This window comes from Archocentrus centrarchus, chromosome 16 (genome assembly GCF_007364275.1).
Source record: "Archocentrus centrarchus isolate MPI-CPG fArcCen1 chromosome 16, fArcCen1, whole genome shotgun sequence".
NCBI lineage: Eukaryota > Metazoa > Chordata > Actinopteri > Cichliformes > Cichlidae > Archocentrus > Archocentrus centrarchus.
Genome location: NC_044361.1, coordinates 25,958,101 through 25,976,160, shown reverse-complemented (window position 1 = coordinate 25,976,160; position 18,060 = coordinate 25,958,101). Strand labels below are relative to the sequence as shown.

Genomic DNA, 18,060 nt, shown 5'->3' with positions numbered 1-18,060 from the left:
AAGCAAGAGGAAAGGAGGAAGGGAGTAGTTTCCAGATAAATATCTGGTAATGGGTCATAATGACGCGTAATGACAGACGACAACTTCCTACTGAACACAAGGAAAGAGAGGAACAAACAAGCTGTGGCAGCAGCAGTGATGATAGCGTCCAGAAGTTTGTGAGGCCTCAAGTAGGTGATGTATTTCAGAAAAGCACTTTGACGCCAGCTCCCATTCATACACCCACTGTCCAGTGAGAGGTCAGCAGCACCTTTAGTGTCCAAGCATAGAAAGTTTCATGTTTAAAAGAGTGGCACTGAAAATTTTACTTTAAGACCTTTATTTTTAATTCCCTCTGACATCTAAGCTCCTGGATCAAGACTAAGGTAAGCAACGTTATACTTTAAATGCAGAACAGAACTTTTTGGCTGCCTGAAAATAAAAATATTAATAATTAATTTGAATTTCTAGAATAATAAAGTGTTATACTCCTTAATATTCAGGTTCATTCAACTGATTAAAACGTAAGGATATGCAGCTACAAATATGGGAAGAGAATCTTTTTTATTTTCAATTGAAACCATCCCAGCCTGTTATTACCCACAGACCTTCATTATAAATTCTAGTGGGGATCTGAAAGAAAAATGCAAAATATATGAGGTTTTTTTGGGAAAAAGTGTATATTCATATTTATAATTTAAAAAAATACAGTCTGAGCTTTGGATGTTTTCTCTGGTCAGAATTTCAGAATTTCAAGGAAAGCTGGAACACGCTAATGGGAATTTTACACAGTATATAATTACATGAGGTTTTATACATAAGTAACAGACATTGTGGAATTATTTATTTTAAATTTGAAACTGCATAGCCACTAACAGATGTAAACATGAATGCAAAGTGTTAATCTGACAGTGTTAATCAGGACTGTGTGTGATGTTGTAGAAGGAAGAGACACGTAGCTGTATATAAAAGCCCTCTTGGCCAAGGAATTAAAAGAGACCATGGCATCCAGGATGGAAACCCTTGATCCTTCAACTTTAACGGATGTCACCTCGACTGTAAGGTACGGGTCTAATTCAGAGACTGTGACCTTACCGGGAGGAGTTGTGTCAGTGGCAGGCATCACTGTGGTGACTGGAGGCGTTGAACTGTCTTGCGGATCCTGCATGCTGGCTTTTGGATTTTGGGGAACGCTCATCGGCTTCAGCTGCGTAGCTGTGGGGCTGTGGGACCAGCTGAACTTCTTTAAAGAGCGAACCTCGCATTTGCTGGGACTGGGGCTCGTGATTCTAGCCCTCAGTCTTGGGGTGGTGGCAGGTGTGGGGGCATTTCACCTCCTAACAAAGCGAAAAAGACAGATGACACAAGAAATGAGAGAGGATGGGAAAGAGGTTCTTGTAGAGAGTGGGAGGGTAATTAAAAAAGTCACAGTATAAACAGCTTTAATGGCAAAAAATTAATATAAAGTGATTAAAAAAATCTCCACAGAAGTCTGGACTTATTCAGAAATAACAGAAAGTTATATACAGGCAGGAAATCTCATTCCCTTTTCTAAAGACATTCATTCCATGTGAGCCCAACTATACCTCCTGCTTCTCGTGTATCTTTCAATCTAAATGATATATAAATGCAACTTCACTTTCTCAGGGTGATTTCTCAAGTCATTTTATGATATTAAGTATTTTTTCAGATTCTGCAATAATTGTACCATGTAAAATGTGAAAGAGATTCAAAAAGGGAAGGTAGAGTATAAGAACAGAATACAGAGTGGTGCCCGTCCATGCAGGGTTTGCATTTGCACCCAAAAATGGCATTAAGAACTCAGCAGGACCCCTGTCTTTACAGAAACAATGTCTGGTTAATGAAGATAACCCAAAGCCTCCTGCAATGTGTCTGGGATAGCTGAGACCTCTCTGTCTGTGTTTCTTTTAGGATCAGATATAGGGATTATCCTGAGCTACATTATCCTGAGTATTTTTGCTTGGTTTATGATTTTTTTTTCTCTTAACTTTAAGCACCACAAATTCCATTTGAGGTTTTAGCTTAAGTTACTACAAAACCAGACAAATTCACAAATTACAGTAGAGTAAGAAAGCATGATTCATAAAAAGCACAGCAGCTACTTATAACGTACAATAGACGTGGTGCTTGAATCACATTGTGACAAAGAAGTACTAAATATAATGTATGTCATAATATTTTACTTAGATTCACTATTATTCACTAGGCTCCCGTCCCCCTTCTATTTTTTTTTATATGTTCCTTCTTTTCTGTAATTTTTATTGAGTTATTTTGTTTTGTTACCACATCATATTTGATTTCATTGAGCTTTTCTACTTGATTTAAGCTATTTTGTTACAGGTTGTGTTTAATGTTTTGGCTTCTGTAAAACAAGTATAATTGAAGTATATCTTATGTCAAGTCACAATAAATATAATTATTTGCCTCTGTGCTTCTAAAGTGACATGTCCAAATAAATGTCTTTGCTGGACAATAATGAATTTAACTACTAGCATCAGACACCTAATTAAGCTACATGAAGACTGCCTGCATTTGAGACTGCCTAACATGACTGTCAAAATGTGTTGAATTCTGCTGAATTTACCTTGTAAAATATCCGTTCACCTGTTGAGGTTCAGGAAGGAGGCTATTTTGAAGTGAAGTGAGCTGCATGATTAATTTGTTCAGCTACGATTTATGATGGTCAAAAGTTAACCATCTTTGTGCTACACACAAACTGCCCCCTTTGTAGAAAACTGAAATCAGGTACACTGTTATATTATTCTGCAAACAAAAGGCATTAGAAAAACTTTGTATATGTTTCATTGACAGTGTGGCAGTGTAACGGGTGTTTTTATGCTGTGTATAAGCACGTAAGTGAAAAGACTATGAATAAGGCGAGAGAACCAGGCGAGACTTAAGGAAAAACATCAGAAACTAACCAAATACCACAAACATGAAAGGCACTGAGGAACCAAGGACAGAAGGAAGGTGTGAGAGTCTGATATCTCCATCTGCTGGAAGAAAACTGAACTTTACTTTATCTATGAATAAATTCTAACCTTAATTTGCAGTAGTTTTACCTGTTTCCTCACTGTAATATTTAAGATGTCTGCGTAATTATTATTTTCATGCCATCAAGAAAAAGATCCCTGCACAGATGTCTCTAAAAAGCACGCGACACGGTCATCTCTTTCAATTTGAATCCACATCTATATAATTATCTACCTGAGTTTCTAGCAAACATCGCGGTAAACTTCTGCAACCACTTGTGGCGACAGGGGAAAAGAGTTTAACTAGTTCTCAGGCACGTAAGGTATTCCGACAGGTATCGGATTCGGCCGTGCTTTATTCAGATCACCTGACAGTCCGCTGCAAACTCCTTGGTCACATGTCGTCGTGCAAGTTTCAGGAAACCTTTTTTTTTTTTTTTTTTTCCTCCTCCTGAAAACAAAACTAACCATGTCCCGCCCCCTTCTTCGTGCCGATTGGTTGCAGCCGAAAGTTTCAGCGCTCTGATTGGTCAAACTAAAGACATGTCTGCGCACGTCAACAGCGAGTAACACCCCTTTCTGTGAAGTCGTTTATGTGTAATTGATATCGCCGCTAAGAAAAAGACGGCTGGAGTTTCATTATTTTGGGGCCGTAAAATGAAAGTTGTGAGGAAGTCAGCCGCTAAGGTAAGTTTGTAAAACCTTAGCCGAACAACTGAGGTGACACGGCTTGCTTTTTGGCTAGGGTTCAACTTTGTAAACTTACTGCCAACGGTCTCTCAAGGTGTCCACTGTCAGTTGATTATTTATACAGTACGCTAGTTCAAGTGTGTTATGCCTGATAATGCTTACCAAGAGGGCTAATTAGACTAATGGTCGACGAATAAAACCTGTCGCAGACAGTCTGTCATGTTTGCTTGTTTTGTGTTATTTGTGGAGCTGTTCAAAACATACAGGCGGTTATTTGGTTTGTCTCTGCATGCAACAGCATTATCCTTATTAGAGCCACACATAAATAATTAACAGAGAGCCTCACCGTTCTCAGGTGAAAGGTCAGCCCACTGGCTCGACCTTAAGGCCAAATATGAAATATGTTATTCTTCTTTGTGTCTTGTACTGTAGTCCAGAAAAAAAAGAAACAGACTATCAGATTAGGCATCTGTAGTTTTTTTGTTTTTTGTTTTTTTTTTAATTATAGAAGCCAAAGTTAGTCAACTGGGGAAACTATTTTAGAATAAGATTCTTTTCAGTAGTGTGAAAATAATAGTTTTATCTGTAAAAGTTTCATACAGATGGCTAAAGAAAAGTAGAAATCAAACTAAAACCTGGGAATCACTTCCCTTTTTTTTGTTCTTATTTGGCTTTAATGGTAAATTGATCATCCAAACACAATAGCATGTTTACATGTGGTAAAGTTTTCCCCTCTGCACACCTGATATGGACAACCGTTTATCTGATTTGAAAGATTGTTGGCTTTACATGTAAATCCATCCAGGTGTTGTTATGTCTGACAAACCTTTTCTCTATTTGCCTGAGCTGAGCAGATCCTGCTCTCAAACTATTTTAATCACAGATATTTATAACAGAAAACACACATGATCTTGTTTTGTCTATTCTGAGGTTATAGTAAAAAAAAAAAAAACTGAGAAAGGAAAATACACAAAGCAGCTGACTATGCATTTTCAGTAAAATTATCTTAGAAGAGAGTGATTATCGTTATGTGACATACCATTTTCTCTCTTTTTTTCCCCCAGGATGGACTCTGAAACACCTCCAGACATCAGATAAACATATATAGTGCAATCTAAGAGGATGCTGCTGTACGAATAAATATGTGGAGAATGGGTGGTGCTGGTGTTGGCAGAAAGGTTAAAAACCTAGTCAAACGAGTTATTAGTGAGAAAGCATAATCACACAGTTGACTCACAGATTGGTTTACTTTTGGTGTTGAGTTTTGGCAAAGGTGTGTCAGCAGAGTTACTGAATAAAAATATTTGGCTCATGGAGTACAGTGAAAGAGTGCTGTGTGGGGCTGGGGAGATGGAGCCGGATCCCAACATTGTGAGTGAAGAGGCGGGAAAGCTGTATTCAGAACTGCAGGTAAGGATGATCCACTTTTAATCCCATTTCAGTAGCATTATTGTTACCAGGAGAGCAATACGCCATGTTGAGCTGGATGAAAATATTATTCACATGTGTTCACATGTACCTGTTTTCTCACTCTTCTGCTTTACCCTGTCACAGACTGTTATTGAGACCCATGGAGAAAGTGTGGTGGAGTCTCTGGTCCCCATATTTGTGTGGGTACTGGAGGGGCTGGCCACCTGCAAAGCACAGTTGAGAGACAGGGAGGAAGAGGCTGAGAGGGAGAAAGCTGAAAGAGAGGAGCTGCTCGAGAGATATCATGCAGAGAAAGCACTGAGGAAAGAAACTCAAGAGGTGAGAAATGCTACAGCATCAGTGTGTTGTGCTGTGAGCTTGTTAACCAGGTTTTCACTGTTAAATTCTTCTTCTATTCTTAAGAGGTATCTAGAGCTGGATGACCAAACTGAGCAGGAGAGGAGAGCTATGAGGGGCAGGGAGAAGGAGCGTGAACGGCGAGAGAGAGATCTAGAGAAGAAAGCAAGACAACAAGCTGATCAGTGTGAGTATTTACCAGCAACAGTAGTGTAGCTGTTATGGTTTTGACCCTGTAAGTCTGTCTCTGTTGGTAAAATATGTTTCTGGAAACACCTACTGTAGTAGAAGGTACCTAAGGAAAGTATTTTACCTGGTGTTTATATTTTTGTCTGTGGAGAGATTGTCTTATTCTCATGCAATGATAATATAGTAATGACTACTCATGATGCATAATGTTAACATTGACGCAACATGTTATCAGGGTCAATGTGATCCTCGTGCACGATTTTCTCCAGGTAGTTTTTGGGGGTTTTTTTTGGTTTCATTTCTGTATTTTCTTTTGCGTTTATTCTGTCTTTCTTGTGTACACTGAAATGCTAAAATTACCTGACTAATATTGTATAACTTCTCCTCATACCGCTAAAAAAGTTCTGACCAATCGTGCACTAGGAGATTAGCACCACATTGTTTGGGTCACTCATTGGGGGGAGGGGGGGGGTATATAGTTTAGATGTTCTTCCTGTGCCTGTGTGGATTCTCTCCGGGTACTCTGGCTTCCTTCTACAGTCCAAAGACATGCATGTTAGGTTAACTTGTGATTCTAAATTACCCATAGCTGTGTGAATGGCTGTCTGTCTCTATGTGTTTGCCCTGCAACAGACTGGTGACCTGTCCAGTCTGTTGCAGGACTCACACCATGACAGCTGGAATAGGCTTAAGCCCAACATGACCCTAAATTGGATAGGCAGAGGAAAATGGATGGATGGATGTTTGGGTTTCACAATAGAACAGGCTTGTTCCACATCTCACAAGTATTTAGGCTCTGGGAAGTTTAAAGGCCATGTCCCTGAGACTTTTTTGTGTTTCTCAAGCCATTTCTGGGCAATTATTTTATGGAGTGGCAGAGGACTTTGTCCTGGAAGAGACAACATTATGCTAAGGGCGGCTGTGGCTGTCAAGGAACATGAATGTGAAGGAGTCAAGTTTCCCCAGCAGAACACAATTCGCACCTCAAATGTCAGTGGTTTTAAAGTTGTGGCTTCCTGGTGTGTATCGGGAATAGATGCTGAAGAACGGCTTCAGTCTTTGAAGTTTTAGGTGATACTAAATTAGATGTCTAGACTGTATTCTGTTTTTTTTCCCCCAAAAGTAGTAAAAGCTACATGCATTCTGCTTTCTTGTAGTGGTGGCCTTGGAGGAACAGAAGGCAAATGTCAGTAGAGAACTGAGCACACTGAGAAATACTCACAACAAGGTCAGATATTTTTGTTTACATATGCTACCTAATCACTAAATTACCACTTTCTTATACAATAGTCATCAAGCTAATGTTCTTTTTTTCAGTTGGCCCTTACATATCGGGAACTTTTGGAAAAGAGGAAGGAGTCTGAAAGAGATTCTCCTTTAAGGTTCTTCTCAACACTGCTAAAACACATTTCCTATTCTGCATAAAATATCACACAAGAAGGCTTTAAGTAGCAGCAGCTTTGTGTTGAATCACCTGTATGTTGTTGCCATGCACAAAATGTACCACTCTAACCCTGCTGTAATATTAAACCCAATCATAAATGCTCCGAGCATTTCTGACAGCAGTTTAGCAGTATCTGTTTAGCTATGAAAGGTATACTGAGAACAATGTATACCACGTGTGGCTGGGGAAAAAAAAACAAACTTTTTTGCTACTTAGCTTTAACTTTTCAGGTGCATTAGGCAAGATACTAGAAAATTTTCCTCTTTTATTGTATTTAAATATGATTTTTGTAAAAGGGGTTAGCTCATTAGCCAGAAAACTATGATTTCATGTTTTGAATCTTTTTTGGAATGTACTAGTTATTTGGGGGTTTTTTTGCATTGTTAACAAGTTACAGGTTATATTTTAGAAACAGTGTTGCAAAAACACGATGAAAAATGTAAACATAAACTGATTTGTTGCATTTAGGAATTACGCGCGTTCCAGGAATGCTGACTTTCCATCACATCAGGTCTTGCCAGAATCCAGTGTTAATGAAAAGGTAAATGGATTTGCACCTAAAAACAACCACCTGTACCAAAATTTCAGTTCTAGATTTGGTTTATGTGTCCTGTTTTTTATTTTGTTTGTTTGTTTTTTTCCCCCCACAGATGATTAAAAGACCACATTCAAACTCTGGCCCCCCCTGTTTGGAAGATCTCGTGGCCAAGAGAGAAAAAGAAGTCAACAATGCTGCAAAGCCAACCACAAATCAGTTTGTCACTGACATCATAAACTCCACTCCTGAGCTGGCACAGTTTAATGGTTTCATAAATGCAAGGTACTAATCTGAAACCATAAACTCATTTGTTTCAGTGTGATATTTATTAACGAATGCCAATGTTTACTTGAACTTATCTGCTCACACATGTTGCATCAACATCCCTATGTTTTCAGCACCCCAGTTAAACCTAACACCGAGGAGCCTTTAAACAATGGGCCAGAGACCAGCTTGGAAAAGGAGATGAATGAGGTGGGGGCGAGCAAAACAGAAGAAGTGAAAAGAGGAGAGATGGACAAAAAGGATGAGGAAGAGGAGGTAGAGGACGAGGATAGTATAGAGTGGGAGCTCCGCAACACTGACTCTGTATTCTCTGAACTGTCTGAGCTGAGTCGGGATTATGTGGAGAGTGTAGACCGAGGGGCCAGCGTCAGAGGTAAATGCAAGCTTATTGACTTTTTTTTCTTTTTTTTTTTTTTGCAAATATGATCTTAATCTGTTTGATGAAAAGCTCCAAAAGCCAAGTTGCTCAGTAATGCCCAGTTATCATCCTGTGGATTTTGAACACACAAATATCACAAACATAAAACCTGTGCTGCTGCTGCTGCTGCTGCTGCTTTGCAACACAAAGTGATCACAGACTATAAGAAGTGACAGAAAGTTAGTTTCTAAAAATAATCAGACACTGGTGGGAGACTATTTATACCCTGCTTCAAGTACACGTTTTATAAAGCTTTATTTCCCCTTTTCTTGTTCTGCATCATCTCATGTCTTAATTTCTTCGTGGATATGAATGCAGGCGAAATTGTCATTTGGGGTTAGAAATGCATTCCTTTCTGTATTTTTCTGTTTGTATGTGCATTCACGCATTTTAATTCTTTTTTGTGTTTAGGCAGTGTAGACCAGTCTGAGGAGATTCTTTCTCAGTATGAGGAACTGAAAATCACCCAGTGAGTCCTCGATTTGTTTTCGCTGACCTTGTTCTGACTAGTCCATTGTGATTTCTTGAGTACATGGGGGGTTTCCAAGCACTTCCCTAAATACCAGCAGAAAGAATTATATTAACTAATGTGATTAACCATAGATTTTTTTTTTTTGTTTGTTCATAATTCTGAATTATTTATATGTATTTCTTTTTCTCAGTGAATTAGTTGAAACTGCTCGTAAGGCTTTGATATCTCGGGTAGTGGAGCTGACAGATGAACGTTCAGCTCTTAAACTGGAGGTGGACACTCTTCAGGAAACAGTATCCCGATTAGAGGGACGGGTGAAGGAGAAGGAGGAGGAAACTAAGAGGTGATGAGGATCATTCTCTTGTTTAATAAATAATCTGTTTATTTTTGTTTATATATATATATATATATATATATATATATATATATATATATATATATATAATATACAGCTGTGACAAGACATTTGTCCTCTATGTCCATTATTTTTCGCAGACTTCGGAAAGAACTGGAAGCTTGCCAATCTGAGGATCCTGATGTAAGCGGTGATCTACTGTAGTCCAACAGCTTCACTGCCTTAGTAACTGCTCGTTGTAAATTTTGATGGATGAAACTCGCTACATTTAATTAATTTTCCCTTTCAGACGTCTCAGCCGGCATCCACACGCCACTTTTCTCGTTCTGAAATGGCTCGCGTCGTCATGGAGAAGAATCACTATAAGCAACGTCTGTTTGAGCTGCAGGAGGCAATTAGACACAGTCAGACACTCAAGTAATTTTGGTGCCTTTCTTGAAGATTTAAAGAATTTTATATTTGATGTACAGTACCAGTCAAAAGTTTGGAAACACTCAGAGTGGGTCCAAACTTTTCACTGGTACATTCCAACAGAGAATCTGCAATGTGATCGAAACAACTTGTGTAACATCAGTGGTTCAAATTTCTGCTTTCAACCTCATCCAATACTTTTTTGTATTTTTGTAGAGCAACAAAGGAGGAGAAGTTTTCAGAGGAAAGAAGGTCAAGTGTTTGGAAAAAGTAAGTCTTTTTCTAATCTTTATTTAAAAACTGAATATTTGGTACATTACACACCCATCCTCCTGACACTTAAGATGACAATGAACCTCCTATAACACACACACACAGGTGGGTGGTGCAGCCATGATGCAGAGCTTACAGCTTCCCTGTAACAGCAAAACATTGTAATTATAGCTAGAGTACTTCAAATCCAGCTCATATTGAAAGAATGAATTATTCAAACAATATCATGCGTAACATTTTTTTAAAAACTGACATTTTTATTTTGTGCATTGATGTGTGATTAAAGTGTCTTGACCATCTTTTGATGGAGCAGCCTGCAGCCAGTAGACAGATTAAAATATGAATTAAAAACAGTGGAAAAGTTATTGTCTTCATTACAGCTCAAAATACCTGTTTAAAAACTGTCACCATTTCAGGGTGCATTTGTGTAGAAAGCAAAAAACAGGAGATGGGAACAGTTACATGAAAGTGAAAAAGCTGCTAAGAATGAGGAACCCCCCCCTCCCCAATAAGTGTAAACAGTGTCAGTTAAAATGCAGGAGAAGGAAAAATGTTTTGGAGTCATGGAGTTATTAAAGGCAAGATGGACAAAATAGAAAGACTGAAGAAATGTGAAATTTGTTAATGGTTGAAATACTCATAATTGTTCTTTTTTTTTTTTTTTTTTTTCCCTTCAATTAAAGATTCAACCGCTTCTTTGGCCGGTCCAAGGAACCATTAGTTTCACCTCCTGCTTCCATATTAGCTCTGCGATCTTCCCCATCGCTCACTCACTCTCCTCTGGGATCTCCACAACCACCAGCTGTCATTCGAACTCAGGCTGAGTAAGCAACTGTTTTTTAATATGTTAAAGTGAGAAAAATTGAGATGTATCTGAAGTTCACTGTCATTCTTGGCTTAAGTCTATAAATGCCTGCTTGCTCCCCTACACTTGTTCTTGTTTCCATGCCCCACCCTTCCTCTCCTTTCTTCTCTGTCACCCTCTGTCAAGGGTATCAGGGGGCTCTGCAGGCTCCGTGATCCTCAATGAGGTCTTCCCCAAACTACAGCCTTTGGCATAGTTGATTGCCTCATTGTTAATAAACATTTTTCATTCACATTTGGGGGTTGAGGTACTTGCTAGTGAAAGTAAAAAATAACTAAAAAGAAAAACTCAATCAGAAATGAAAAAGCTGTGCAAGACAGCCTAAAAATATCCCACAACTTGAAGTGATCAGCAACAAACTATGGATGACAGTCACAAATAGACGTTTTCTATTTAATAATAGATAATAGTGTACTAACAGTGATGGTAAAGGCTCTGTTTCCTACAGTGGCTGTATTTATTTCATTTGTTAAAAAAAATAAAAAAAATAATTCAGTGTGAAGCATTTTCTCTAGGGCTGCTTCTCCTGCTGCTCTTTCACCACGTGCGAGGAAGAGGGAACTCTACAGAGAAATTCGATCCCAGATTTGGGGAACTCTGGGAAAGCGGCAGATACATGGCTGGAGCATGCCACTAGCAAACACACAGGTAGCAGTGCTGCATTTATATATACAAATAAATAGTGAAATTTATAGGGAATAAATAGGAAAGTGGAAATAGAAAAAAAAAATGGAACAAAACCTTGCTGTTATTTGTGTCTTTGATGCCCTTTTTTTGTTAGTCACGATTTAATTACTTTAATTACAGTTTAATGACTACACCAATAAAAGAAAGTCTCTATCATCCCACAATTAATATTGCACAATATGCATTTTATAATGGTCCAGGTTGATATACAAACAATATCCTGGTAATTTAATGTAACTATTGTAGGACTCCAGTGAGCCAGTACCAGAGCCTAAAGATGTGCCCGTTCTAGTGCAGCTCAGACTATTGGATCACAAAGACTCCACTGCCAAGGTAAATGTCACTCAAAGGTGCCTACTATGCTTTGCCTTATTTTCTGTCATATATATTACAGTACTCTGTAAAAGTCTTGAGCCACCCATCAGTTCCTTATATTTGGCTGCCAAGGAGCAAGACTTTTTTGTAATTTTTTTAAAGTGCTCCTGAGCAGTAGCTCTCCAGGTTTACTGGGGGTCTTCCAAATTTTTTTTTCTTTGAGCATTGGTTGCTTTTCCACTCATTTTCAGTCCAGTCCTTGTACCTGACCAAGTAGTTTTGCACCAGCCTAGATGAACTATTCACCCCAAAAAAATTTTGGTTCAAATTGTCATCAATATGTGCAGAGGAGGTCAGGAGAGAGATACAACAGTGAGTTTATACAGCCATCTGTAAAACACGGTGGATGCTCTGTCATGGTTTGGGGCTGTTGGAGATCTTGTCAGAGTAGATGGAATTATGAACACAGGAAAGTATTGTCAGATTTTGATCCACCATGCAGTACCACCTGGAAAGTGTCTGATTGGCAACAATTTTTCAGCAATGACTGATCCCAAACACATGTTGTCAGTTATGGATTGGCCTCCCCAGAGCCCTGAACCTCAACATTATTGAAGCAGTGTGAGATCATCGTGATGCAGATTGGAACAAAAGGCAGCCAGCATCCAAAGAAAAGCTTTGAATGTCCTTCAAGAAGCCTGGGGAACTCTTCCTGAAGACTACTGAAAGAAATGACAAGAAAGCTGTCTGAGAGGCTGTGTTGAAGAATAAAGGTGGTCATAACAAATCTTGACTTTCAAGCTTGTGAGAATTACAGACTTTGTTTTTGCCTTATATACTGTAGCACTGGGCAACATGGCGGTGTGGTGGTTAGGACTGTTGTCTCACAGCTAGCAGGTCTGGGTTCAAATCCACCTTGGCCCAGGCCTTTCTCTGTGGAGTTTGCATGTTCTCCCTCATGTTTTCGTTGGTTTCCTCCCACAGTCCAAAGACATGCAGTTAGTGGGGTTAGGTTAATTGATGATTCTAAATTGCCCATAGGTGTGAATGTCAGTGGGAATGGTTGTCTGTCTCTCTGTGTTGGCCCTGTGACAGGCTGGTGACCTGTACAGGGTGTACCCTGCCTCTTGCCCTATAACAGCTGGGATAGGCTCCAGGCCCCTGCGACCCTGAACAAGATAAGCAGAAGAGAATGAATGGATAATGTAGTACTATATATGTTTCAATAAATGGCTGCAAATGGCTTAGCAAAATATAAATAGATTAAGGGTAGCTCAAGACTTTTGCACAGCACTGTATATTGTAAAAAATAACTGACATTTTTTTTTTTTTTAACCTTAAGTAATTCAAAGCTACTCCAGTAGAATCCAAGGAAAAATATGGAGCTTAATAGGTTCACTTTAAGTTTATTACATCAGCTCTGTAATAGTTTGACGTGGCTCCTCACTTATTCTGTTTTTTTCAGCTCAAGTGTGCAGTTGCAGTCCCACCTGAGATCTCTGGCGAGGCCACAGTAAGTTTGTCATTATCCTAGTTAAATAGCAGCTACAGTCGTCCACTAATTATGATCACCCGACCATCAATAACACTTGTTGTGGCACAAGTTGGTTCATGCCATTCATCTTTCCAAACTTCATATCCATCCTTCTTCTGCCAGTGTTCTGTGTGGGTAGTTTCTGGCCCTGCCTCCTGCAGTGATATTACAGTGATTGATCCAGCACGCTCCAACACAGTACTGGATCAGTTCAGCCTCCCTCCCACAGCTCCTGCCCTCTGCATCTGTGCTGTGCCTCCCATAGGTCAGTGCTGGTACAATGGCCTGCAGCAGCTGCCCACAGACAACTTGTCTAGTGTATTCTGTGCTTGTATTATCCCCTGATACTGCGCTGTTTTACTGGAAACTCTTGGAAATCAACACTGCTTACTCAGCTTTTCCTGTGACACAGCCTTTCTGTCTTTTTATTTAAGGTAACACCGCAGGAACTGTGTGGATTGGAACTCAGGAAGGAAGGTAGTGCCAGCTGAATAAGCAGCTTAGTTTCAGTAAATATCGTCTAAGGAATTTAGAGGCTTTCTGTCTGTCAGTCTCTTACAGACTCCCTCATCTTCTGCTGTCTCCTTTCTCCCATTGTCCTTCTCTCACAGTATACTGGTCCACTCGGCCTTTGCTCGCAGACGGCTCTGTCTTCAGTCTGTATGCCTCTCAGAGAGTGTTCATTCACTCACGTGAGTGCTGTTGGATTGCATTTGCATATTAGTTGTAACATGAGACTGAGTTATCTTCAAATCTGTACGCAGAAATGAAAATGATCTACTTTGTGTTGACTCGCTCTCACAGGTATTCACAGAGTCGGGTCATTGCTGGTTTAGCTGATGGGACTTTGGCATTTTTCTCAAACAGTACAGGTAATGGTTTTCTGTTTCACTGTTACATCCAACTATCTTGGCCAATTAATTTCTTCATTTTGCTTGATTCACATAACTGAGTAACATAAATAAAGAAGTAATAAGTGGCGTGATCAACAGATGGCTGGAATCTGCAGTCACACTCTTTGATACCTCTTGGATCAAACCCCGTGCAGCCCATTCGCTGTTGCCTTGCAAAAGGTGGCCGCTTGTGGGTGGGATACTGGAACAAAGTCTATGTGGTAGACATTGAAAGCAAGAAGGTGGAGGTACGAAGCAGAGGACACACTAACTACTATTGATTATTGTATCTCATGATTCCTATGTCTTTAGCTCACACTCATTATTCCTTATCCTACTTTACAGCAAACATTCTCAGTCTCTGAGCGCAGTGAGCAGCAGGTTCGTTTCCTGTGTGCTGGTGGAAGTGGTGTTTGGACATCCTGCCGACTGGATCCAATTCTCAGGCTGTTTGATTGGTCCACAGGACGCCCACTACAGGAAGTTGATTTTGCAGCTTTGGTCACTAAAACATTAGGTACTCAGACTGTGTTTTTTGTTTGCTTGTTTGTTTTATTACAAATCTGTTTCATATGTAAACGGCACATTTACCTGTATGTATGATTTAATCCACAAGAGCCCACACCCATTTCTCCTTGAAGGAAATTTTCAGAATTGAAAAAATCTTTTTAATTAAAAACGTGGTGAATTGCAAATTTCCAGAACATGTGAAACTGTGACACCCGTGTCACAGTGGGTTACTGTTACTGAGCAGCCGCTCTGTTTTCTAAGCACAAACAAGGCACCTCTTTCAAGGGAGGAACCATAACAGAAAGCTTAGCAAAAAACAATTTTAAATTGTGTCTTTAAGCATTTTGTTTCCAGCAGTCTGTGGCATAAACACAATTTGTTTCCATGTCTTTCACGGAATCTACAAAAAATGCCAAAGATAACACAGTTTGACAGGAATAAAATTGTATTGTTGCACCAACAAAGTGATTCTCCAAGAAATATTAGCCAGAAACTCGACATCTCTCTGCATGGTGTGTCCTTAAACAATTTGAGGAAACCGGGCAAGTGGAGGACAAAAGAAGCAGCAGCCCAAGAAAACTATCTACAGCAGATGAACTTCAAGCAACAGGAACAAAATCCAGCAAAGACCTGACACGGGACCTGAGAGATGCATCCTGACCTTTAGTTGATCCATGTACTGTTCACTGAAGCCTCATCAGAAATGGTCTCAGTGGAAGGGTGGCTGTCAAGGAACAATTCTTGAGGAAATTACACAAGGAGAAAAGGCTGAAGTATACTAAATTACACAAGAACTGGACTGAAAATAAGTGGCAACAGGTCTGATGGCGTGGTAAATCCAAATTTGAAATTTTTGGTTCAGATTATTGTCATTATGTATGAAGGTGGTTAGGAGAGAAATACAACAGTGAGATCTTGTCAAAATTCATGAAATTATGAACACCTGAAGGTACCATCAGAGTGGTTCACTATGCAAGACCATCTGGAAAAGTGTCTGATAACTTCATTTTTCAGAAATGACAATGATCCCAAACACACCGACAATGCGGTAAAAGCACACCTGGATAGAAAAACACAGTGGAACACTTTTAGTCATGGACTGGTTTCTTCAAGCCAAGACGCCTGGAGAACTTCAGGCTGTGTGGATGAATGAAGGTGGTCACACCAAAATATTGACTTTTTAGAATCATAAACTCGTTTTCTGCCTTACACACTGGATTTCCATGTATGTTTGCATTTTCAGAAAATTGCTGCAGCCATTTCCATTTTCCAAGCAAAATATAAAGAAATGGCTTTAGACTTTTGCACATTACTCTACCATACCATAAAAGATGAACAGATTTTGTTTTTAACCATGAATAATGCAAAGCTACTCAAAACTTGTGATTCAAGTTTTCGGGCAGTACTTGACTGGTACTGTACATTTTGTTTTGTGACCAGCCACTTAAATTTCAAGCTCACAGCTTTGCTAACCCATTCTCTCTCTCTCCACAGGCCAACCCTACCTGACACTCTCACCTCTCCAGATCTCTTCTCTCACTGTTATCTGTGGCCGTTTGTGGGTAGGCACAGGAGGTGGTGCCATTTTCTCCATCCCCTTGTCCATAAGTATGTTTTATTTAGTTTATTAATGCCTGTAACTGAAATTCCTTTTGTCATAAATGTGCTCCATCTAGTATTAACCACATTATTAATTCTCCGCAGCTTCAGAGGATGTTTCCATCCCTTATTGCTCCACTGCATCAGCCCAGCTGTGCTACCATGGACATAGGCAAACTGTCAGATTCATCATTGCTGCACCTGGTAAGACTTAGATAGCCATTACACTTAACTTCCTTCAGATTGCACTTGGATGGTATTTTTGTGTTTGACAAAAAATGTCTTTGCCTCACAGGATGTTTGATCACCTCTCCTGGCAGCAGCCATGTCACTACTGCTCAGATTATCCTCAGTGGAGGAGAGGGCTACATCAACTTCCGAATTGGTGAGCTGAAGACAAATAAAACCGTATTTAAGTCTGTCTCATGTATTGAATCATCTCCTGCACTACTTAGTCTATTTAATGCCTAACAAAGTCATCTTTGTTTCCAGGAGATGATGCAAGCGATGATTCAGAAGAGGTGTCCCAAGCCACACCACAGCGATCTGAACGTAGTCACATGCTCATCTGGCAGACTCCCACACCACCTGTGCCCAACCCTGCACTCTGAGCTTCTTCATATCACACACCCTTCTTCAACGCAGGGCTTGTGCCCAATCTAGAAACAGTGCCCAAAGTTTGAACTACTGATGTCAGCACATGTGGGAGAGGGGCTAATGCAAGAAATTCTTCTGACTAATTTATCCCAACTTCTGCCAGCAACACCATGTGGTAAGCTGTCAAAATTTTGGCTGCTTGCTGCTCCCTCAGTATCATCTCACATACGATGAAGATGGGGCAGAGATATACTTTACAGAAGCAGTACGCAAGAAAGGATTGAAACGGGTCTTTCATGGAACGGAATGAACCAACATCTTCGTGTGGTAGCAGTAAACTACTATTTAAAGATACAAGTATGAATATTTCATACTTATTTACCTCATATCTTGTACATATCTTTTGACTGGCTTATCCTGATGGTGACACCTTCCTGTGTGCCTTCGTCTCATTTTTTGTCACCTCTGTGTAACTGGTCAGTAATTCAGCTGCCTGGTGGTTAATGGATCATTTTTACCTTTACTCTAAAAATCTATGCAGTATTGCTGTCAGCTGGATAATGCATTGGGTTTGTTTGGTGGAAAAAATGTAGAGAACCGTCATGCATCTTTTGATCAAAAACATTTAAGCCAGTAATGTGGCTTCTCTTGTAGCTGCTGTGTACATACGTTGTTAAGTATTAAACTACAGACAGGTTTTTGGTCTTGCGTCATAAAGACAGACACTTTACTGTCTTGTAATGCTGCATCTGTATATTTTTGGTATTTCTGCCATGAGTATTAACTCAGTTTCTAGCCCTCCCACAGTGCATGTGACATTATTACAAACCCATTATAAATGTGTCTGTATGGAAAATATGTCTGATGTCCCCTTTGTTAAATGAACAACTTCAGCTGTCGTTAAAAATTATTTATTTTCTCAATCAGTTATTTGCTTGACGTCTTCCTTCAGATGTTGTGCGACGTTCCTAATTTCATTTAAGTTTGGATTTCTATTTCTTTTGTAAAATAAGGGAGGGAAGTTCTTTCAAGAGTCTTATGCAGTATTTATATGCAGTTACAAGTTGGTGTACACATCCTGATGTCATAGCAGTTCTTTATTCTTCTTGAAAGGACTGTTTTGACTACACCTTGTGCAAATATGATGATTGTCATTAAAATGCCTTCAGTTGTTAAAGTACAGTCTTTTGCTCCCTGTGGTGCTGCTATAATTTGTTCCAGCAATGCGACACAAATAGTTCAGTAA

General features: G+C 39.6%; 1 protein-coding gene across 2 annotated transcripts; it reads left to right on the top strand.

Annotated features, from left to right (window-relative positions):
- The first annotated feature begins 3,520 nt into the window (after window positions 1–3,520).
- LOC115793810 (C-Jun-amino-terminal kinase-interacting protein 3) lies at window positions 3,521–17,703 on the top strand. 2 transcript variants are annotated; one of them, XM_030748941.1, is made up of 28 exons: window positions 3,521–3,659; window positions 4,727–5,072; window positions 5,217–5,411; window positions 5,496–5,616; window positions 6,776–6,846; window positions 6,936–7,000; window positions 7,531–7,603; window positions 7,713–7,882; window positions 7,999–8,258; window positions 8,715–8,772; window positions 8,966–9,118; window positions 9,271–9,313; window positions 9,420–9,547; window positions 9,758–9,811; window positions 10,498–10,638; window positions 11,195–11,327; window positions 11,613–11,699; window positions 13,147–13,194; window positions 13,339–13,480; window positions 13,650–13,692; window positions 13,827–13,907; window positions 14,020–14,087; window positions 14,208–14,356; window positions 14,454–14,625; window positions 16,113–16,226; window positions 16,323–16,421; window positions 16,513–16,602; window positions 16,713–17,703. In XM_030748941.1, exons 2-28 carry the CDS (start codon window positions 4,974–4,976, stop codon window positions 16,826–16,828), a joined length of 2,973 nt encoding a protein of 990 aa, XP_030604801.1. In that variant the 5' UTR covers window positions 3,521–3,659; window positions 4,727–4,973; the 3' UTR covers window positions 16,829–17,703. The 2 variants fall into 2 exon arrangements, with proteins under 2 accessions (XP_030604801.1, XP_030604800.1); XM_030748940.1 differs by having other exon boundaries at window positions 16,710–17,703.
- The last annotated feature ends 357 nt before the right edge of the window (window positions 17,704–18,060 follow it).